The sequence below is a fragment of the Globicephala melas genome, chromosome 8 (assembly GCF_963455315.2).
Source record: "Globicephala melas chromosome 8, mGloMel1.2, whole genome shotgun sequence".
In the NCBI taxonomy this organism is placed as follows: Eukaryota; Metazoa; Chordata; class Mammalia; order Artiodactyla; family Delphinidae; genus Globicephala; species Globicephala melas.
In genome coordinates, this window is record NC_083321.1 from 51,549,622 (window position 1) to 51,572,848 (window position 23,227).

The following is a 23,227-nucleotide window of genomic DNA, read 5'->3' on the forward strand; positions in this document are numbered from 1 at the left end:
ATTTCCTGATAAACTATATCAGGAAACAACTGACAATGAACAAGAGTCAACCAACACAACAGGAGGGTAGTAAAACTAGACAATTAAGAATTTCAGAAAATAGAAAGATTGATCTGCTTTAAAATAATCCATGGAGGAGGGTACAGATGAAACAGATTTGTCTACATGTTAATAATTATCAAAGTTTATTCTTCGACCCAGCAATACCACTCCCAAGTATTTAACCAAGAGAAATGAAAACAAATGTCCACAGAAACACGTACATAAGAATGTTAATAGCAGCTTCATTCTAGCTGATGCTGGAAACAAATCAAGTATCCATCAACATGAGATTGGATAAACAGTTTGTGGTATATTCAAACAATGCAATACTAGTCAGCAATAGAAAGGAATGAACTACTGATAAATGCCACAACATGTATGAATTTCACAGATACAACATGCTGAGTGACTCAAGAGCACTTACTGTATGCTTTAGGACAGTGGTCACCTGGTACCTGGGCAAGGTTAGAGTAGAAAGGGTGGGAGTGGTGAGAAGGAAAAGGAAGTAGGGCTGTATTTAGCTATCTGCAAATTCTTTTTAGAAAATCTGAAAAAAAATCTGAAACAAATATAGCAAAATTTGAACATATATTTCATCTCAATTATAGATATAATTGCTTCTTATTTTATGTGTACTTTTCTTATATTTGAAATGTTTTATCTTTCAAAATAAGTAAATAAATACAGAAATAAGGATTGCCAGTGAGACTTTTAGGAAGCAACTTACTGAATTTTCAACATATGGTTTTAGTCTCAGAAAAACCTCACTAAGGAGGCATATATTGGTACCATACATGGAGCTGTTTTAACTGGCTTCAATTTAAATTAGCCATGAACAGGATGATTCAGCTCTGATTCTATTCAGGATTTCAGAAAAGGAAAAATGGCATACAGAGAGGCTTAGGGCAACCCTCTCCACATTAATTTGGAAGACTGATTCTCAAAACTTGGATTCAGGACACATGAGGCCCCCTCTTATATCGGCTAATGAATACTGCAGGGGCTGGGAAAAATTCACTTTCCTGCAATATGCATCTTTAAAATTAAAAAGGATTTACTCCATTACTTCTTGGGCAAAGGCTAACAAAGAATATATTGTAAAATAACCTCAAGAGTGTTTAAAACTTGTGATCAAAGATCAGTTAAATATCTCATAAGGAAGGTTCTTGAAGTCTGTTTTCTCAAGCAATGTTAAAACGACGATGTTTTTTTCCTTTGGCCGCAGCACGCGGCTTGCAGGGTCTTAGTTCCCCGACCAGGGATCGAAACTGTGACCCCTGCAGTGGAAGTGCAGGGTCCTAACCACTGGACCACCAGGGAATTCCCAAATGGCCTGTGTTTTGGCACTACTTTAATTTAGTATTTATAAATGCCTAGGAAATGTTGCAAGGGATTTCACAAAGTCTCAGGAGGCTGAGTTTCCATGATCAACCTTCACATCACCATTTCCTTTCCTTTCCCCCACCCTTTGACCCTGCTTCTCCTTTCCACCTGGCTGTTCATCTACTGGCGGGGTGCTCTACTTAGGGTGACCGTAGGGCCATTTTTCCCAGGACAGTCCCATTTTATGTCTGTCATCCTGGCTAATAACACCTCCTTCACTCTCAAGAGTGTCCTAAGTATGTGATTTCCTTATCATGGAAAGAGCATGGGATTCAGAGTTAAAAGATGCAGGTTCAAATTTTAGTTCTGCTACTTAAAACTGTGTAACCTTAGGCAAGTTATTTACCCTCTCTGAACCTCAGTTTCTTCATCTGAAAATGGGGAATAATACCAAATTTCCAAGTTTGCTGTCAGGATTAGAAATACGTAAAAGGAATCGGGATATAGTGATTTCATCCCCCAGAAAGAGAGCTGAGCAATTTGCCCTCTCTCTGAATATCATTACCTTGCCAACTTGGAAGCAGTCATCCCCCGTGAGGGAAAAAAGCCGTCTGGGACTGTACAGGTCAGTGACAGCACAGCCGGTGACTCTCTGGAAGACGCCTCGGGCAAGTCCCTTCACACTGAGCATGTACACGTCCTGCAGCCGCATCAGGGCCCTTGCTGCTCCCTCAAGGTCCTCAAAGGCTGGCAGGTCCTGTTCCACCTTCTCATAACCATCCTTCAGAGCTGTAAAGGTCATGAAAGCATCAATCTACCATTAAAAAAACAGGCGGTGAGCATTTAATACAGCAAGGCATCATCACCTTAATCACCATAATCATCAGGCTCGTAATATTACATGAGCAAAGATAATGTTTTATCTGCTTCTATTCCCAGGGTAACAAAATCTTCTGAATGAGGAACAGACACTCTAGAGTAAAAAACTAAGCACCTTTATCATGTCGTTCCATTCTACCTGTCTCCAGGAGTCTTGCCTTTTGGGGGACAAACTCTTCTTCCTCTTAACTTCCCCAAAGTCAACAAACTTCTTCAAGTACAAAGTACAGTAAATTAGGAAAGTGATCTTACTACAGATCACACTGTAGTGGCAACTTAATAAAATAGAAATTATTAGAAGACATCACTTTTAGGGACTTCCCTGGCGGTCCAGTGGTTAAGACTTCAAGTACAAAGTACAAAGTACAAAGTACAGTAAATTAGGAAAGTGATCTTACTACAGATCACACTGTAGTGGCAACTTAATAAAACAGAAATTATTAGAAGACATCACTTTTAGGGACTTCCCTGGCGGTCCAGTGGTTAAGACTTTGCCTTCCAAAGCAGGGGGTGTGGGTTCGATCCCTGGTCGGGGAGCTAAGATCCCACAGGCCTCGCAGCCAAAACACCAAAACATAAAATGGAAGCAATATTGTAACAAATTCAATAAAGACTTTAAAAATGGTCAACATCAAAAAAAAATCTAAAAAAAAAAAGACATCACTTTTACATGTATGTAAATGGGATGATATAACCTACAGTTCTTCACAGGATTGGAGTGAAGATCAAATGAGATAATGGATATGAAAGTGCTTTCTAGGACTTCCCTGGTGGTCCAGTGGTTAAGACCCCACGCTTCCACTGCAGGGGGCGCAGGTTCAATCTCTGGTCAGGGAAGTTCCTCATGCTGCGTGGTGCAGCCAAAAAAAAAAAAAAAAAACTAAACTAAAAACTTACTGGAAAAAAAAAAGAAAAAAGTGCTTTCTAATTATAATTATATAAACATATTAACAAAGGGACCTAGTTCTTTGTAATAGTTAGAGCTAAGGAGATCAAGTAATACCTACCCACTTCATTATCCTTCATCACATCCCTTCAGAACCTCTCTCCTTTCCACTAAGTCAGGAGATAGAATCTTCTCTCACCCTCCAGCCCTCCTCCTCATTACCTCGGATGTTCTCACTGGCCTCCAGACTATGTACCACATTCTTCCAGTCGGACTGTAGGCGTTTGATGAGAGTAAATGCAAGCAGAGGGTTAGACACAGGGGTTGCTGAATCTTCATGCAAAGATAGCACCTTGTCATAGAATCTGAAAGAGAGGAGTAGAATGATCTCACCTACTGATACAACCACTCTACCGAGTGAAGGCTGGCATGGCGTATGCACATTTAGAGTCGTTAAAAGTGAAATGCTGAACCCCTTGAGACTCATGTAATATTCTAAGCAATAAGCACAAAGAATACGAAAACTACCAACACAACAAAAGTAGGTCCATTCATTTGTTCATTCAGCGAGTCAGTCTCCACTGGTCAAGTTTTTTACGTCAGCTGTCATGCTAGATGCTCGAGTCCCAAAGGCAAGAGACAGTGGAGCTCTCAAGGAGGTCACAAATAAGAAAATCCTTTTTCCTCTTATCACTCTATAATCAAAACTTAGAGTCTGGTAGAAGCTCAAACACATTGTTGAATTAATTATGAAAACCGTGCTATGTGCTATGAGAGAAGAGAGCATATAATGCTGTAAAATGCTCTTGGCGATTTGTAGGTAGGGCACCTAACCCAGGTGGGAGTTAGAAGGTGTAAGGGAAGACTTTCCAGAGGATATGGCACCTGATCTGTGTTCCGAAGCATTAGTTAAAATATCAATAGCTACTATCGAGCACTTACCATGTATTAGGCATCCTGTTAAGTGGTTTAAACATATTGTCTCATTTAATCCCCGCAGTGATGCTTAGAATAGATTTTATCATGCACTTTTTACAGGAGGGGAAACTGCAACAAGGCTACACTGTTGGTAAACAGCAAAGCCAGGAATGAACCCAAGCCTGCCTGACTCTGAAGCTGGGGTTCTTGGCTGATTTTGCCACACTGTTTCCCATGGAGCTAGAGCAAAGAAGGGAGGAGAGTAGTTTTTTTGAGCCAACAGGGACCAATGTGTCCAAAGGCACAGAGGCTTGACATATATTTGATCATTCAGTAAGTCACTTGCTAGATGTCAGTCTCCATGCTGGAAGCTGAGGATAAACAGGCAAGACAGGGTCCAATGATCAAGGATTTTTTTTTTTTTTTAATAAGGAGGAGGGGGAAAGGATGGTGAAAGGGAAGGGGAGCGGAAGAGGAGGGAAAGGGTGAGGGAGAGGAAGAAGGAGAAGAGAAGGAGAATTTATCTATTATTACTACTTTTTAATTTATTTTTGGCTGTGTTGGTCTTCGTTGCTGCGCGCAGGCTTTCTCTAGTTGTGGCGATCGGGAGCTACTCTTCATTGTGGTGGGCGGGCTTCTCATTGCAGTGGCTTCTCTTGTTGCAGAGCACGGCTCTAGGCTCTCAGGCTTCAGTAGTTGTGGCACACAGGCTCAGTACCTGTGGTGCACGGGCTCTAGAGCGCAGGTTCAGTAGTTGTGGTACACGGGCTTAGTTGCTCCACAGCATGTGGGATCTTCCTGGACCAGGGATTGAACCCGTATCCCCTGCACTGGCAGGCGGATTCTTAACCACTGTGCTACCAGGGAAGTCCGATCAAGGGTTTCATGGACAAGAAAATAGCTGATTTCTCATCATTCTTTTCCTAAGTTCAATATATATTTCTATGAAAGAATAAATGAAATACATTCTTCTAGGAGCTAGGAACAAAATTTTGAATAAGACAATCACCTTGATCTTAAAGACTTGCAGCCTTTGAGATCACAAATAATTACATTACAGGTGCAACACCAGATTTAAGAACAAGGCTTAGTGGAGAGTACACAGTGGGGGTGATTAACTTGGCCAGAGCAGGTGAGAGAAGGTTTCACAGAGGAGATAATAAACTGGCTTGATGGGTAAGTGCAAATAATGAGGAAGGGAGAAGGAGGCCTCCTTCCAAGGCAGGCAGAGACAGTTCAACATATGCAAAGGTACAGAGAGAAACAGGGAAATTACAAGCTGTTTAGTACTGCTGGAGCACGGGGTATATTGGGAGAATGGGGAAACTAGACTGGAGAAGTGAGGAGCGCCTCATAGACCTTGCTGAGAAATTTGATTTTTACCCTGTGTGCAGTTAGGAGCAGCAAAAGGTTTTAAGTGAGAGTGGAACGCACTATGATACGTTACATATATAAATCTGTGAGAGGGTGGGGAGGAGGGGTTAGAAGTGGAAGTGACCAGAGGCAGAAAGGCCATAACAGTGACAGTGGGAGCAGAGAATGGGATGGTTTCAGGAGATATATTTAGGAAGCAGATCATATAGAAACTGGTTGTAATGGGGAATGAACAGGTGGGTTATCCAGCATGCTTCCAACCTTTCTAGTTTGCCAACATTTGCAGAAAATGGCCAGAAATGTTGGGGCCAGAAGTGATCATCTTTCTCATTAATTTCTCTCCTCCTCGATGTCCTACAAGAGTGTTCATACAAGCAAAAGATGCTGTTTCCTTTCCTGGCATACTATGGTTATTCCATTGCTAACGCTCTAACAGGATTTATATTGTTGAAAGTTATTAGTTATAGTAAGGCAGACTTAAGAGTTCTAGTCCTGCCCTCTAAGACTTTTTTCCCTTTGTTTTAAACTTATTAATTTTGAAAACAATACAATAACAACAATGGAAGTAAAAGAAAAAAGTGTGGGGACCTCCCTGGTGGTGCAGTGGTTAAGAATCCACCTGCCAATGCAGGGGACACGGGTCGAGCCCTGGTCAGGAAGTTCCCACATGCCGTGGAGCAACGAAGCCCATGTGCCACAACTACTGAAGCCCACGTGCCTAGAGCCTGTGCTCCGCAACAAGAGAAGCCACTGCAATGAGAAGCCCACGCACCTCAACGAAGAGTAGCCCCTGCTCGCCACAACTAGAGAAAGCCCGCGTGCAGCAACGAAGACCCAATGCAGCCAAAAATAAATAAATAAAAGAAAAGAAAAGAAAAGAATCCACCTGCCAATGCAGGTGACACGGATTCAAGCCCAGGTCCGGGAAGATCCCACATGCCACAGAGCAACTAAGCCCATGCACTACAACTACTGAGCCTGTGCTCTAGAGCCCGCGAGCCACAACTACTGAGCCCACATGCAGCAACTACTGAAGCCCGCATGCCTAAAACCCATGCTCCGCAACAAGAGAAGCCACCACAATGAGAAGCCCACGCACTGCAACAAAGAGTAGCCCCCGCTCGCTGCAACTAGAGAAAGCCCGCGTGCAGCAATGAAGACCCAACGCAGCCAAAAATAAATAAATAAATATTTTTAAGAAAAGGAAGTGTGAGCAAAGTGAAAAGGATATGGATTTATATGAACGTATGCAAGAGCACGTGAGAATAGAAGAGTCCTTTGGCCAGAGTGGAGGACTTCAGTGAGTGGAAAGGGATGGAAGTGACGAATGGAGGGAGTGGCAGGGTGGTGGCGGATTTCAATCCCGTGAAACAGTCAGAACTAAGGATTTCTCAAGGGGGCCTCAACTATAAACAGAGCCTGAAACAGAATACTTGCTTCGGGTAGAGGTGCTTCTAGCGAGCCAAACGTTCAATTCAAGCATAAACTAAGGAAAAAGGATCTGCACCTGGGTGCCCCAGGGAGGAAATAGGAAGACTGTCTGGTCCCAGGACGTCTCTGATCCCCAAGACAGGGGTATCTGAGAGCAGCTACTCTAGGGTTTTGAAACTAAACCAGCCTCCAGGGTGTGGGATTTTTTTTTTTTATTACCCATTATTTCCTGCTTCAGCTCCATATGGAACTACTTAGTGAAAGATATTCCACTGCTAGACAAAAACACTCACAAGCAGAGACTTCGGCTTGAGTTCAGCCTGAAGGGTAAGTGTCCAGGGACAACTGAGGCTGAGTGGGCAGGGATTTTATAAGACAGTTGAATGCGGAGGAGCTGGAAGGAGACCTGAGAGGTATCCTGACCCAGCCTCCAACTATCCCTCAGTTTCCTCCTCTATAAAATGGCAGAACTGGTCTAGTCTAGAATAACTCTATGAATCCTTTCGGCACAACCATTCTATTATTTCTTTCCATCACCTTTTCCACAACTGAATAAACAGATTCCTCACCTGGTGCTTGAGAACTAATGTATAACAGGCATCAGAGGAAACTGAGGCACAAAGAGAAAGCAAGACAGAGAGGTGAAGATCTGTTCCAAGTCACCCATTAGATCAAAAGCAACATCTCCTTGTTCTCTTCACATCCCACTTTGTATTATGGTGTCAATTTATTTAGGGCAGGGGTTTGATCTCTACTGCAGCACATAATTCAATTCAGTGTTCAGGTATGTCATCTTTCTGTCACACAAAGAAAAAAAGACTTATCAACTGCTATCTGAGGCTGGTTTGGAATCTAAACGTTGGCCTTATGCTCAGCCTCTGAGCCAATAGCTGGTTTTCAGAGACCGAGTTACTGGATGCTGAATTCAAACCTCAGGGTTTCCTAAACGGAATTTTGCTTTAACAAATGCTGAGAATGGAAAATCAGATCCTTTCCTTCAAGAATCTGCACATAAAATTTGCAACCCAATCCCTGCATTAAACATAGCCTGGACAGGTTACCCAACCACAATACGTGGGCTATTTTAATTCAATATGTTTCTCCTTTAGAATTCAGAAATGGCTTTGTCTCGGTTCTTCTGAGATATTCTGAATGCTTAATTCCTAGCACAGAAATAACTGCTGCTGATACTACTTTTTAAATCTTGGTGGTTCTTTTAAACTGCAACAACAAAAAAAGGTACGGGTTAGCTAAATATTATATAACTAGTATTCGTAATACTATACTAGTATACAACTGTATATGTTATTGGGCTGGCCAAAAAGTTCGTTCAAGTTTTTGGAAGATGTTACAGAAAAACCCGAACGAACGTTTTGGCCAACCCAATATAACTAGTATAATTTTTATTCATTAACTTGGGGTAGGGAGTAGTAGTTTCAACACCAAAAATATTTAATTTCTAAATTTAGAAATTCAAAGAAGAAGTGATCAACACTGCAAGCTCTCTCTTCTGAACCTGTTCCCCAAGAGGCCCGGCATCAGGATTCTGACACCCATCTCCACCTAAGCCACTCAAATAAAGAGATTAGTGGTATGAGAACAAGCACATGAGTAGCAGGGAGCAGGATGGCATCTTGAATCAAAGAGAAGAGTCTGTTCTACTTCCACCAATGAACAAAATTATATCATTTTGCTCTGTAAGCATGGGCCCACAGAACACTAGGCGACTATGCTACTCCAAAAAGTGACAAGAATTATTGAAATTATCATCATTTACTGTTATAATTAATACCCACTTACGTATACTCTACATGTGTGTGTATCATCATGCTATTTCAAACTAACAGTAAATTTAAACATGCATACAACCACTTATAAGCAAACTACATACTTAAGACCATGTACCAAATTACATCATCATTCAGTCACCATTAAGTAACAAACAAGATCTCTCACATACACTTCCTCGCACAAACTGATTCTCTTCTACATGGGTTCTCCCACACAGCCATAGTGGCCCTCACACCTTCTTCCCATATGGCCTGGAAACAGTGTTACCACCGCATACACTCACTCACAGTTTTATCAGCGGCACATCGTGAGATAGCCCTCTGTGGTCTCAGCTCAGCTGAGCGTCACAAGACATAAATACAGTATTAATATATTCAGATAACTATGTGGTTACACCTCTGCTTCTCATATTGTGAGCTTCTCAGTGTCCCAGGAGAAGGTGCACAGCACATATTCATAGACATGGTATCATATCCAATCATCCATCTTTCATTGTTTGACACTGCAGAGTCAATACATGATGACAGTGCCTCAGTGTTCCAAGTCTTACAGTCGTTTGTTGACTGTAGAGCAAAACAACATTGGCTGAGCATCTGCCGGTGTGTGCTACACTCAGCATCCCCTAGCATCAACTATGGTTTTGCCCAGTGTTTTCTTGGTGTCAAATACTTTCATATTCATATAACATCTCAGTTATAGTATTTAGAGCTGTTACGTGTGTAAAGAGAAGGGAGAGCAGAAAGCAAGGGGAAGGACGGACGTCTCAGATTAACAATCATGATGTTACAGACTCCGAGCTCCTAGAGAGCAGGGTTTGGTCTTGTTCACCATTCTCTTCCTAGTGCCTGGAACAGGGCTTGGCTCATGGTAAGCACTCAAACATATGTCTTGAATAAACTGATGAACACAAAGCATTATTCATACAGTGACCTGGACAATTACTCGACATCCTTCACATGCAGACTATGATATCCATAGTGTCATGCCTACCCAGTCTCAGTGACACGTAAATCTCATACATGGTCACAGAATGTCACCCCATACTAAACATCTGTTCCCTGGGTCACACGGTCAACACACGTGTGGCTACAGTGTCACTCTTCTCTCCATTTCACTCTTGCAATGTCGTTGTGTCTCTGTGACACACAGCCTGGGGGCCCACACAGCTTGACCCCAACACCTTGGGCGGCCCTACTCCTCCTCGGAGTCGCTGCTCCACACTTCTCCACAGTGTATCAACTTGGCGGTGTGATGTTGGATTGGGGTGCCACTGTGTGTGTGTGAGGGACAGAGTCAAAGGTCCTACACAGTGTGACACAGTGTCTTGAGGTCCCACACAGGATGACGGTGTATCTGGGGAGTCACACTGGGCCACCATGGTATCGCAGTCTCACGGTGAGACACCGCGTGTGAGGTCCTGGCAGGGTGACGATGAACCTAAGAGTTACCCCTCCCCCCCCACCCCCCCGCCGTGGCACAGTGTCTTGGCCTCGTCCTCTGACTCGGTCTCCCCTACTCAGACCCCGCCCTCGTGCCCTCACCTGGTCAGATCCCGCAGCCGCGCCTCCTCCCCGCGCAGGTAGCGCCGCAGCAGTCCCAGCAGCCGGCGCTCGGGCGCCAGGGCGCGCGCCACACTGGTCAGCGCCGAGAACGTGTCCCCGCGCGTCGCGACCCCGGCCAGGTCCCCTGCCTGGAGCGCCAGCACCGCCAGCAGCGCTGCCAGCCGCGCAGCGGGACCCATCGCCGGCGCTGGCGCGCGTCCTCTCAGGCCTTCCAGCCCGGCCCTGCGCCCGACGCTCCGCCCCGGCCCGCCCCCGGCTCCTCCTCGCTCTGACCCCTCCCCTCGCTCTCCACCTCCCACCTTCTTGCCCCCTAGCTCCCTAGACTGCATGTGGACTAAATCACAGCCCTGGGAAAATATTTCCACTGTGTCTATTTCACACTTGGGGAAATTGAGGCAGCGGGTGTGGTGAGGCATGAATTCACCAGTCTATGGCTGTACAACGCCATCCAAAAATATTCACCCCTCTGGATCAAGGAGTGGAAATGCAGAAACATTACTGGATTCTGATGCAGAAATCGGGAGAGTAAATGACATGGTATGGTAACAGCGGTGCGGGTAAAGAGCTGTGACAGACCAGAGGGGAAGAAAACACTTCACACAGGACTTGACGTCTGAACCATCTTGAAGGATGAGTAGAATTTTGACCGGAGGTAGAGGGTGAAGGCCATTAGGGTCAGCGCATGACAAATCTAGGACCTATACAACCCAAAACTCTGGGGTCCTGGGTCACTGCTCTACATGACATACCCATGATCACTGAAGCAAACAAAAATATTATTGTATCCTACTACTTATTCTTTCCCCCTCTTTCCCAGGCAATGTTATTCACTCATTCATTCATTTAACAAATATTTAGCACCTGTTCCACTGTGCTGAGGACAAAGAGAAATAGCAGATCCAACCCTAGACTCACAAGGGGAGACAGAGATGTAAACAAATAACCACAAAGTGCTGTCAGGGTAACCGAGGGTTGTGCAGTGAGCACGGGCAACTCTGAGGAGGGAGCCCATCCCCATGCATAGACCGTGGAGAGGGCTTCACAGAGGGGGCAGCGTGTGCAGGTCCAAAAGGATGAAAAGGAATTGTCTGGAAGATGTCGGGCAAGGGAGGGATGGGCTTTCCCGGAGAAGGTACTATGTATGCCAAGGTTCGAAGATGGAAAACAGTTTGAGTTGCAGAAATGATGAAAAGTTCCTTGTGGTTGGGCCTGTCAGATTGTGAAGTGTTTTTGCATGTCATACGAAGAAATTTAGCCTGTTATGAAAATCCAATGGAAGTTTTTTTTTTAATTGAAAAAAAAATTATTTATACGGCTGCATCGGGTCTCAGTTGCGGCACACGGGATCTTCGTTGAGGCATGCAGATCTTTCGTTGCGGCACGCGGGCTTCTCTCTAGTTGTGGCGTGTGGGTTTTTCTCTTTCTAGTTGTGGCACACGCAGGCTCCAGGGCATGTGGACTCTGTAGTTGTGGTGCCTGGGGTCGAGAGCGCATGGGCTCTGTAGTTTGCAGCACGCAGGCTCTCTAGTTGAGGCACACGAGCTCAGTAGTGTGGCGCACAGGCTTAGCTGCCAGGGATCAAACCCATGTCCCCTGCATTGGAAGGTGGATTCTTTACCACTGGACCACCAGGGAAATCCCCCAGTGGAAGTTCTTAAGGTGGTGTTAATAGCCATCCAGTGACTGAGCAAGGTGAGGGAATAAAGGCCCAGCCATTTAGGCCCAACATGAGACAGCTCTGAGAGGCAATACTAGCTCTAGCCCTCCTGCCACATTAATCAACGCTTTGTCAAGCCTCTTTGACCTCTTCCTCTGCCCTTTCCTGCTTCCTGTCCCTTTCACAGATGTTGATCCCTAACAAATATCTTGCACTTCAAAGTTCATCTCAGCATCTGCTTCTGGAGAACCCGATCTGTAACACCAATGCAATCAACATACACAGCTGGTAAGTGTAGAGCAGGAACCTGAACCCAGGTGGTGTGGATCCAGGGGCCATATTCTTAATTGCTACCAGAGGCAGATTTACCATGAAGCCTTTGAAGCTTAAGCCTCAAGGCCCTTAACTTGCACAAACCCTTTCCAACACCCTCAGGATTGAGGGGTGGCAGAACCTAACAATATGTTCACATGGTTATATGTACTTGTAAAATTTGCAAAATAAAGCTATTTTAATGACAATTTTCTCTTTCCACTCTGACTTCCTCTCCATTACACTTCCCCTTATTGTGGGCATGTTGGAATGGCCAAGGGTCTGTATTTACAACTGAGTAGTCATCTTAGCCTGCTTTCTGCCCATAGAAGGTTGAGGGTTGTAGTATGAAGAATAATGGCCCCCCAAAGATGCCCATGTCCTAATTCCCACAGCCTGTGACTATGTTGCCTCACATAGCAAAGGGAATTTTGCAGGTGTGATTAAGGATCCTGAGATGCCCCATTTATTTACTTATTCATTTATTTTACATCAGTATGGGCTCATGAATTTTACTGAATGAATTATAATTCATTACTTTGCTTATTTTGAACCTCATATTGCCCTAGAGTTGGTCAATGGTAGCCTCTTCAATCTGGCTCCTGTGTCCTTTTGATATGTCCCCTTCATTCCTTGAGCACTTCCATAATTTGTTACTTCCAAGGTATTCCAAATCGCCATGTACTTTCCCTGCTCCTGTCCTGGAATCAAGCATTTCCCCCATGAGCCCTGGTTCCTTGTATTCAGAAACTAAGATCTGGGTGCTAAGTATGCTCATTGCAACTGTAGTGTCTCTGCTCTCAGGTCCTTTCAGCAGACAGAACTACGTAATTATATATAACTCTGCTAAACTTTTCTTAAGTATTTTTTCTTTTAAAAAATGAGATATAATTTACAAACTATAAAATCCACATTTTTAAAGTGTACAATTCATTCATTTTTACTATGTTCACAAGGTTGTGCAACCATCACCACTAATATTTTCTTGCACTCCCCCCCCCAAAAAAAACCCTACGCCCATTAGCTGCCACTCTCCATCCGCCTCCCATGTGACAACCACCAATCTATTTTCCATCTATATGGATTTACCTGTTATGGGCAATTCATATAAATGGTTTCACTTTTGATACTATAATAAATGGAATTTTCTTAATTTCATTTTTAGATTGTTCATTGTTAGTATATAGAAATTCAGTTGATTTTTGTATATTGATCTTGTTTCCTGTAACCTTACTGAAATTGCTTATTATGTCTAATCGTGTTTTTTGTTTATTCCTTATAATGTTATATATAGAAGATTAAAACATTGGAAAATGGAGAGAGTTTACTTCCTCCATTTGAATCTGGATGTTTTTTCTTTCTTTTTTTTTTTCCCTAATTTACTTTGCTAGAACTTCCAGTGTAATATTGAAGTGACAAGAGAGGATATCATTGTCTTGTTCCAGATCCTGGGTGGAAAGCTTTCAGTCTTTCACCATTAAGTATGATGTTAGCTGTGCGTTTGTCAATGCTTTAACTAGGTTGAGGAAGATCTCTTCTGTTCCTAATTTTTTAAGTGTTTTTATCTGTCAAGTACATTTTCTGCGTCTATTGAGATGATCATGTGGTTTTTATCCTTTTTTGTCTTAATATTATGTGTTATAATGATTGATTTTTAATATTTATTTACTTATTTATTTGGTTGCATTGGGTCTTAGTTGCGTCAGGCGGGCTCCTTAGTTGCGGCAAGCAGGCTCCTTAGTTGTGGCAAGTGAACTCTTAGTTGCGGCATGCATGTGGGATCTAGTTCCTGGATCAGGGATCGAACCCAGGCCCTCTGCATTGGGAGTGCGGAGTCTTAGCCACTGCACTGCCAGGGAAGTCCCATAATGATTGATTTTTCTTTGTTAAACCAACCTTGGATTCTGGGTTAAATCTTGTTCATGTGTTGCTGGGTTCACCTTGCTATTTGTGCTTCACTGAACTTCTTCTTGGTTCTTGGTTTATGTCTTTTCAAATCTAGGAAATATTCATATATTATTTCTTCAAATATTTCTTTTTGAAACTCTTCTGGAATTCTGATGAGATAAATTAGGTACTGGCTCACAGATCATTAAGGCTCTGTTCACTTTTTTTGTTGTTATTTTTATTTTATTTTTGAATTTTTTAAACATCTTTATTGGAGTATAATTGCTTTACAATGGTGTGTTAGTTTCTGCTTTATAAACAAAGTGAATCAGCTATACATATCTATATCCCCATATCTCCTCCCTCTTGTGTCTCACTCCCATCCTCCCTATCCCACCCCTCTAGATGGTCACAAAGCATGGAGCTGATCTCCCTGTGCTATGCAGCTGCTTCCCACTAGCTATCTATTTTACATTTGGTAGTGTATATATGTCCATGCCACTCTCTCACTTTGTCCCAGCTTCCCCTTCCCCTTCCCTGTGTCCTCAAGTCCATTCTCTACATCTACGTCTTTATTCCTGTTCTGCCCCTAGGTTCTTCAGAACCATTTTTTTTTTTTGAGATCCCATATATATGTGTTAGCATACAGTATTTGTTTTTCTCTTTCTGACTTAACTTCACTCTATATGATAGACTCTAGGTCCATCCACCTCATTACAGATAGTTCAATTTCATTTCTTTTTATGGCTGAGTAATATTCCATTGTATATATGTGCCACATCTTCTTTAACCACTCATCTGTCGATGGACACTTAGGTTGCTTCCATGTCCTGGCTATTGTAAATAGAGCTGCAATGAACATTGTGGTACATGACTCTTTTTGAATTATGGTTTTCTCAGGGTATATGCCGAGCAGTGGGATTGCTGGGTCGTATGGTAGTTCTAGTTTTAGTTTTTTAAGGAACCTCCATACTGTTCTTCATAGTGGCTGTATCAATTTACATTCCCACCAACAGTGCAAGAGGGTTCCCTTTTCTCTACACCCTCTCCAGCATTTATTGTTTGTAGATTTTTTGATGATGGCCATTCTGACTGGTGTGAGGTGATACCTCATTGTAGTTTTGATTTGCATTTGTCTAATGATTAGTGATGTTGGGCATCCTTTCATGTGTTTGTTGGCAATCTGTATATCTTCTTTGGAGAAATGTCTATTTAGGTCTTCTGCCCATTTTTGGATTGGGTTGTTTGATTTTTTGATATTGAGCTGCATGTAAATTTTGGAGATTAATTTGTCAGTTGCTTCATTTGCAAATATTTTCTCCCATTCTGAGGGTTGTCTTTTGGTCTTGTTTATGGTTTCCTTTGCTGTGCAAAAGCTTTGAAGTTTCATTAGGTCCCATGTGTTTATTTTTGTTTTTATTTCCATTTCTCTAGGAGGTGGGTCAAAAAGGATCTTGCTGTGATTTATGTCATAGAGTTCTGCCTATGTTTTCCTCTAAGAGTTTTATAGTGTCTGGCCTTATATTTAATCCATTTTGAGTTTATTTTTGTGTATGGTGTTAGGGAGTGTTCTAATTTCATTCTTTTACATGTAGTTGTCCAGTTTTCCCAGCACACTTATTGAAGAGGCTGTCTTTTCTCCATTGTATATTCTTGCCTCCTTTATCAAAGATGAGGTGACCATATGTGCGTGGGTTTATCTCTGGGCTTTCTATCCTGTTCCATTGACCTATATTTCTGTTTTTGTGCCAGTACCATACTGTCTTGATGACTGTAGCTTTGTAGTATAGTCTGGGAGCCTGATTCCTCCAGCTCTGTTTTTCTTTCTCAAGATTGCTTTGTCTATTCAGGGTCTTTTGTGTCTCCATACAAATTGTGAAATTTTTTGTTCTAGTTCTGTGGAAAATGCCATTGGTAGTTTGATAGGGATTGCACTGAATCTGTAGATTTCTTTGGGTAGTATAGTCATTTTCACAATGTTGATTCTTCCAATCCAAGAACATGGTATATCTCTCCATCTGTTTGTATCATCTTTAATTTCTTTCATCAGTGTCTTAGAGTTTTCTGCATAGAGGTCTTTTGTCTCCTTAGGTAGGTTTATTCCTAGGTATTTTATTCTTTTTGTTGCAATGGTAAACGGGAGTGTTTCCTTAATTTCTCTTTCAGATTTTTCATCATTAGTGTATAGGAATGCAAGAGATTTCTGTGCATTAGTTTTGTATCCTGTTACTTTACCAGATTTGTTGATTAGCTCTAGTAGTTTTCTGGTAGCATCTTTAGGATTCCCTATGTATCGCATCATGTCATCTGCAAACAGTGACAACTTTACTTCTTCTTTTCCAATCTGGATTCTTTTTATTTCTTTTTCTTCTCTGATTGCTGTGGCTATAAATTCAAAAACTATGTTGAATAACAGTGGTGAGAGTGGACAACCTTGTCTCATTCCTGATCTTAGAGGAAATAGTTTCAGTTGTTCACCCCTGAGAACGATGTTGGCTGTGGGCATTTTTTTTTTAAATCTTTTTTTCTCTGTTGTTCAGATTAGATAATTTTAATGAATTTATCTTCAAGTTCACTGACTCTTTCCTCTGTCATGTCTATTCTGCTATTGAGTTCATCAGTGAGTTTTTTAGTTTGGTTATTATACTTTCATTAGATTTCTCTTTATATCTCTTCTTTCTTGATACTTTCTACCTTTCCATTCACTTCAAGAGTATTCACCCTTACTTCTTGGAGCATTTTATAACAATCTTCAACAATTTCAACATTTGCATCATCTTCTCCTTGACATTTGTTGATTGCCTTTTCTCATACTAATTGAGATTTTCCTGATTCTTTGTATGCTGAGTAGGACTAAATACTGGACTTTTTGAATGTTATGTTTTAAATGTCTAGATCTTGTTTAAATCTTATGGATAATAGTAATATTTTTCGTTTTAGCATACAGCTCATCCAGTTTGAGTCAGAAGTACTGACCTGCCTCTGTGGTTGTGGTTCCAATGTCAGTTCAGTTTTCAAAGCTTGTGCAATGCTATTCAGATCTGTCCCAGTTGTATGCCACCCAATGGCCAGTCCTAGATCTGGACAGTGGTCTATTGTATACCTCAGTACTCAGGTGTATGGTATGCTATTTAGCATCAGATCCATGCCTGCACAGTTCAGGGGTGAGGTCAAAAATTATGGGGTTGCTCTCCTGAACTCCTCCCTCTCTGTGATTTCTCTGATACTTTCCAGTCTTCTGAACCCACTTTTCAGTCTTTTGGCCAAAAACCTGGGGGTTCAGTTACTCCTCTCTGCTGTGTCCTTTTCATGATTGCATGTATCTCGGGCCAAGTGGCAGGAGGATAGAGGTAGAAAAAAAAATCAGTGGGGGTTTTCCCTACTACTGGGATTGTTGAAAGCAAAAATTACAGCATTATTTGATACGGTTTCAGTGTACGTAGATGTAATACGTAAGATAAATTGAAGTTTTAGGTGGCCATAGGCACTCACTGCCACCACTGCCATTGTGGCCACCACTGCGGGATTGCCTGGAGGGAGGGGTGCAGGAGGACAGAGAACAAAAGACAAAAAAGGTTGGATGTTACCCCCCCACCCCCAAACCTCAATGTGAGAGTCCTCTTTCCCTCTTCTTGAGCCAGAGTTAGAGGGCTTCCCCTGCTGTTTTCTCAGTACTCAACCCGGAGCCCACTTACAGGTTTAAGGCTGCTGAGGATCAAAAAGAGGAAACTCACTGCCAGTTCAGTGGTGCTTCAAATTCTGGCCTTTCCCCTCAATCTAACTGCTATCGTTTACTTTTCATAGTCCTCAATTGCCTGTTCCATGGATTCTGTCTAGGTTTTATAGATGCATTCAGGGGGCAAGACATCATCCCACAACCAGAATTTCCTACACTTTTATATTGTGTTTTAATTCTGCATCAGAGAGGAATTTTTGAAGTCACTCTAACAACAGAGTTCCAAGTTCAGCCAAAACCAAACTAAATTTTAACTAAATTATGCTACAAGTACAAATAATTGTGTGACAATAGAATAGATATTTTCCAAGAAAGCTAAGTTTGTGAGGCTCAACTTATGTTCCTGTTTGGTACTCAGCAAGGTTTTCTTGTTTGTTTATTTTTTGACCTGTGTTATTAGACAACTTCTATTTCTGAATGTTAAAAACTAAAAAATGCATGTTAGCTTTGAAGAAATGTTACTATTAGGTTTTTTAGTGCAAAAATAGAAAATTGAAGTAGAAATAAAAGGGTCAAGGAAAAGATCACGATTTTCAAATAAATATCAAGGCAGAGGAGAGAAAGGCTTTTCCATAAATAATCAACAGCAGCAGCTTCATGTCATGCCCCTCTTCCCTGCTCACTCCACACCAGCCACACTGGCCTTTGGCCTTTTCATTTCTTGCTCCTGCCAAGCTCTTTCCTGATTCATGAGTAATTTCTGACTCAGCCCTACTCACCCTTTGAGTCATTTCCTCAAGGATCTTTTATCTGTCTGCAGATTAGGTTCAAATCCCCATAATATTCAAAACACCCCCTATATTTTCCCTTGGTAGGATTTATTACAATTATAATTCCTTATTTCTATAATTCATGTCAATCTGCTCTACCAGATCATAAGTTTCATATAGGCTGGACTGAGCTTAGCAGAGTGTCAGGCAATAGTAGGTACTCATTTAAAGAGAATAAATAGAGCAAAAGGAACGTTCAAAATAATCCCACTCATCAATCTCTTTATTGAGGGTCCTCTATGTGCCAGTCCTCTGCCAAGTCTTTTCTAATATTTATCTCCTTTATTCTCACAATAAGCCTATAAGGTATGTATTGTTTTGCATTTTATGGTTGGGAAAACTATAGCTCATTGAAGTTAGTGATTCAACAACAAGATGGTAAAGCCTGAAATTGAAACCAGCTCTCGGCTGAGTACTCTTTCCACTGCATCATTACTTGGTGTTGCTCATCACCAGCTCCTGGCTCAGCCTCCTTCCAATACCCAAGAAGAGTTTCTGGGATACTCACTTCTCACTTCTCAGTTTTATTCTCCTCTGTATTATGAAAGGATTAAACAAATGGATTGATGTTTCTAAAACTGTGGTCCACAGTACACCTGCATCAGAATTATAGGGGGAAGAGTGGATGTGCTTATGAAAAATTCAGTGTCCATAGCCCTACCAGACTCACTGAATCAAAATGTAGGGGACAAGGAGGCAAAGTCCAGGAATCTGCATTTTTAACAGGCTCTTGAGGAGATGCTTATGCACATTTAATTTAATTTGGTGATTTCCAAAGTTCCCTCCAGCTTTGACAGTCTTTTCTTCTAAGACATTAAATTTGGAGGGCATGCCTTTGTATCTCTATCATCTTTTACAGAGCTGTGAGCTCAATATACACTATTTCTAGTGAATGAATACATTTGAATTTGGAAGACAGATTCTTAGGTATTTACCAGCTGTGATTCCTTGGGAAAATTACTTCACCTCTTGACTGTTAAGAGTTATCATCTTTTAAGATGGAATTAATAATAACAACCCCTATCCTGGCTTCCAACAGTTGGTGTGGGAGATAAATTAAATCATGTTTTTGAAAGCTCTTGTGATTCCAAGTTGAGGAACCACTACAGGTATAAAATGGACACCAACACGTGTTACTTCAGTCCTCAAACTCACAGATGGCTCAGTTACAGCTCTTTCAAATGGAAAGAATAGGTAGTTTATTAAAACATAAAACAGCAACCACCACCTTTGAAAATCATATTTCCTTGGAAAGACTACTTGCTTTTTTTTAGAAACCTGAGGCATTCCTATCGCGCCCCCTGGTGGAACTTAGAAGCTAACTCAAATCCACAATTCTTGTCAAACGCTGTTTACTTAGCAACAATGTATATAGCCCGGTCCAGGACGATACCATATGCCGCAGAGCAACTAAGCCGGTGCACCACAACTATTGAGCTTGTGCTCTAGAGCCTGTGAGCCACAACTACTGATCCCACGTGCCACAACTACTGAAGCCTACATGCCAGAGCCCGTGCTCCGCAACAAGAGAAGCAACCACAATGAGAAGCCCCCGCACCACAACGAAGAGTAGGCCCTGCTCCCCGCAACTAGAGAAAACCCGCACGCAGCAGCAAAGACCCAAAACAGCCACACACACACAAAAAAAAGTGGAGTCAATTTCCCCTCCCCTTGAATCTGGGAAGGCCTTATTCCGTTCTTTAGCCAATAAAATGCAACAAAAGGGACAGTGTGCCAGTTTTGAGCACAAGGACACTTGCATGCTTTGGCCCACTCTTTGGGAACCCTGCACGGGCACCCATGTGAGCAAGCCTGGGCTCGCCTGCGGGAACATGGGAGCTACGTGAGGCAGAGCTCGGCCGACCCAGCCAAGGCCATCCTGAACTAGCCAGCACCTAGGCGACTTGGCAGCTGGCCTCCACCTATACGTGAACCCAGCTAAGACCAGAAGAACCAGCCTACTGACCTCAGTCCAAATTGCCAAACTGCAGAACTGTGATATATATAAATACTTGCTGTTTTAAGCCACTAAGTTGTGTGTAGTTTGTTTTGCAGTAAAAGTTGTTACAGAAATTGGTGTCTGAAATGCTACCTTTAACAAAAACCCCCAAATTCATGGCATTGGCTTTGGGATCAGGGATGGGTGGAGACTGGAAAAATGGCAAGCAAACAGTGAAGTCTCGGAAAATGGTGAGGAAATTGTGACCGGAAGCTGGAAAAATGGTAATCTGTGTCTTACAGTGGCAAAACAATTGGCAAAACTGTTGCCTATGGTAACTTGGAATGTGGAGGAAAAATACTCAAAAATTTTTGGTTTGACTAAGGAGATTTCTAAGCAGAATGTTGAAAGTGTCAGTTGGGTTCTTCCAGCTGGGTATGAGAACTTTATAACAGGAAGAGAGGTATGAGCTAAAGAAAAGACTGGCCTGCTTGAAACATGAATTTAGAGAGAATAGAGAGGGGCAGGACTTACTATGTTAAAAATAAAACTTTCTTCATCTTGAGGCTCTCTAGCCAGCAAAGAATTTTTACAAGGAACTATAGCCTGGAGATGTGAATCACATCTAAGGTGTGGCTGTAACACACTTTATAAAGAACTTTGAGAGAATTAAAGTGATGTCTAGTAGACTCCTAGACAAAAAGACTTCTTGGAATCTTAAGAGCAATATCCACAGATATCTAATTCCAAAATAGCACTGATAAAATTGAGAGAGATGTCTCAAAAACGATTGTGAAAAAAACAAACAAACAAACAAAATGATTGTGTATGTGTCATTTGGAGTATGGGGTAGACTATAATCAGATACATAGAAAACCCACAAAATTTTTAAATGAGTCACACATGTGAAAGTGTCACCAGCCAGGACTAAAAGGGACTGAAATAATTCAAATTGCCACTCAGCTGCCAATATGAGCCACTTTGTCAGAAGTAGCCAAGGAAGCTGATAGAGAAAGGATAGTTCAGAGAGCAGAGCAAAGAAGCAGAGATCAATAGACTAGAGGACTACTCCCAGGGAGTAGAATTTAGGCCTGAGCAAGGAATATTCCCTCTCCCAGGATAGGGGACCTGACAACCTTCATCTACCTGGAGTCCAAGATTGCTCTGTTTAAGGATGTCTATGTACCTTTCATGCTTCTCCTTCTTGAATGGAAATGTCATGTCTATTGATGTTATCCTGTCTGCCTCATTGCATACTATGTGTATGGGAGGCAAATAACTTATCTTTTAAATTCATAGATATCAAGGTCAGAAAGAACAACATTTATCAAGTCATTTACAAACCTGATATAGATGATAAGATCCTAGACTTTGAGCCTGATGACATAATTGCAAGAGACTTTTGGGGGTTCTGGAATGGAGGTAAGCACATTTTGCCTGTGGGAGGAATGTGAATAATTAGAGCGTATATATACTGTGGTAGATTATAAAAACAGTCACAATCCTTCAGTCCTCCCTGAATCCATACCCTTTGAGTTGTGACACTGCAGTTCCTCTCATCGAAAGATGGAGACTATTTCTCCATCCCTTAAATCTGAAGTGGCCTTGTGACATTTTTGGCCAATGGAATGAAGCAGAGGCATGCTTAAGTCTCAAGATGCCTCAAAAGCATGTTTCAGTTCTTTTTCTTGAAATCCTGTCCTGCCACGCACGTGAACAGACCTGACCTAGCCTGCTGGAAGACAAGAGACCACATGGAGCAGAGAGGAGCCATCCCCGCAGAGGCCATCCAGCTCCCAGACAACTTGGTAGCTGACTTCAACCCATGAAATGAACCTAGCTTAGACCAAAAGAACAACTCAGCTGAGCTCAGCACAGCTTCTTGATTTGCAGAATTGTGAGCTATATAAATACTGGTTTAAACTACCAAGTCCTTTGGGGGTGTAGTTTATTATTCAGCAAAACTAACCAATTGAAAGACATCTAACCAATATAGGAGTCAAGGCAGGGAATTGGATTGGGTAGGGGTTTTATAGGAAAGGAAAATATATGAGACAAATGAGAAAGAGTATTGACATTTATTGTTCTAGGTGGTGGGTAAATGGGTATTTGCTGTTATCTTTCTAATTTTATTTATTTTAAAGACTTTATCATGCAAAATTAGATTAAATTATAACTTTAAATTTAATATAAAAAGAGTAAATGTGGAAGTTCCAAAAGGCAAAGGCTCTCCTCTCCATACTGTCATTAGGTGATCATATTCGTGTCCGTGGCTTTAAATATGTTGAAAATTTCTAAATTTAGATCTCTAGCTTAGACCTCTCTTCTGAGCTCCAGACTCATATTTCCAATTGCCTATTTGTCATCTACACTTGGATGTCTCTCAGGTGTCTCAAACATAGCATGTTCAAAATTGGTCATTTCATCTTTCTGTCTGTGATAGCCGGTCTCCAAGATGGCCCTCATGATCCCCACCTCCTGTGTATTCCCTCACAAACTGTATCAGGATTGATCTGTATAACCACAGAATTTTGCAGAAATGACAGTGTGTCACTTCCGAGGCTAAGTCATAAAAGACACTGTGGCTTGTGCCTTGCTCTCTCTTTGGATCACTCACTCTGGAGGAAGCCAGCTGCTTTGTGGTGAGGACCCTCAAGCAACCCTATGGAGAGGGCCATGTGGTGAGGCACTGAGGCTTCCTGCCATGTGAGTGAGCTATC

The 23,227-nt window shown here is 42.0% G+C and overlaps 1 protein-coding gene across 8 annotated transcripts in view; it reads right to left on the reverse strand.

Moving 5' to 3' along the window:
* P4HA3 (prolyl 4-hydroxylase subunit alpha 3) overlaps positions 1 to 21,912 on the reverse strand; it is a 129,730-nt gene extending 107,818 nt beyond the window's left edge. For 4 of the 8 annotated variants that reach the window (XR_009564914.1, XR_009564912.1, XR_009564913.1 and 1 more), the window contains exons 1-3: positions 10,186 to 10,413; positions 3,353 to 3,495; positions 1,931 to 2,154 (exon numbers count right to left, since the gene is read on the reverse strand). Coding sequence is in view for 5 of the 8 variants with exons in the window: in XM_030836107.2 (XP_030691967.1) it covers positions 1,931 to 2,154; positions 3,353 to 3,495; positions 10,186 to 10,385 (567 nt within the window). In the remaining 3 variants the exon portion in view is untranslated. Of the gene's footprint in view, positions 1 to 1,930; positions 2,155 to 3,352; positions 3,496 to 10,185; positions 10,422 to 21,851 lie in introns of those variants that run through there. The other 4 variants (XM_060303680.1, XM_060303679.1, XM_060303678.1 and 1 more) reach the window with 3 other exon arrangements.
* Between the last annotated feature and the right edge of the window lie 1,315 nt (positions 21,913 to 23,227).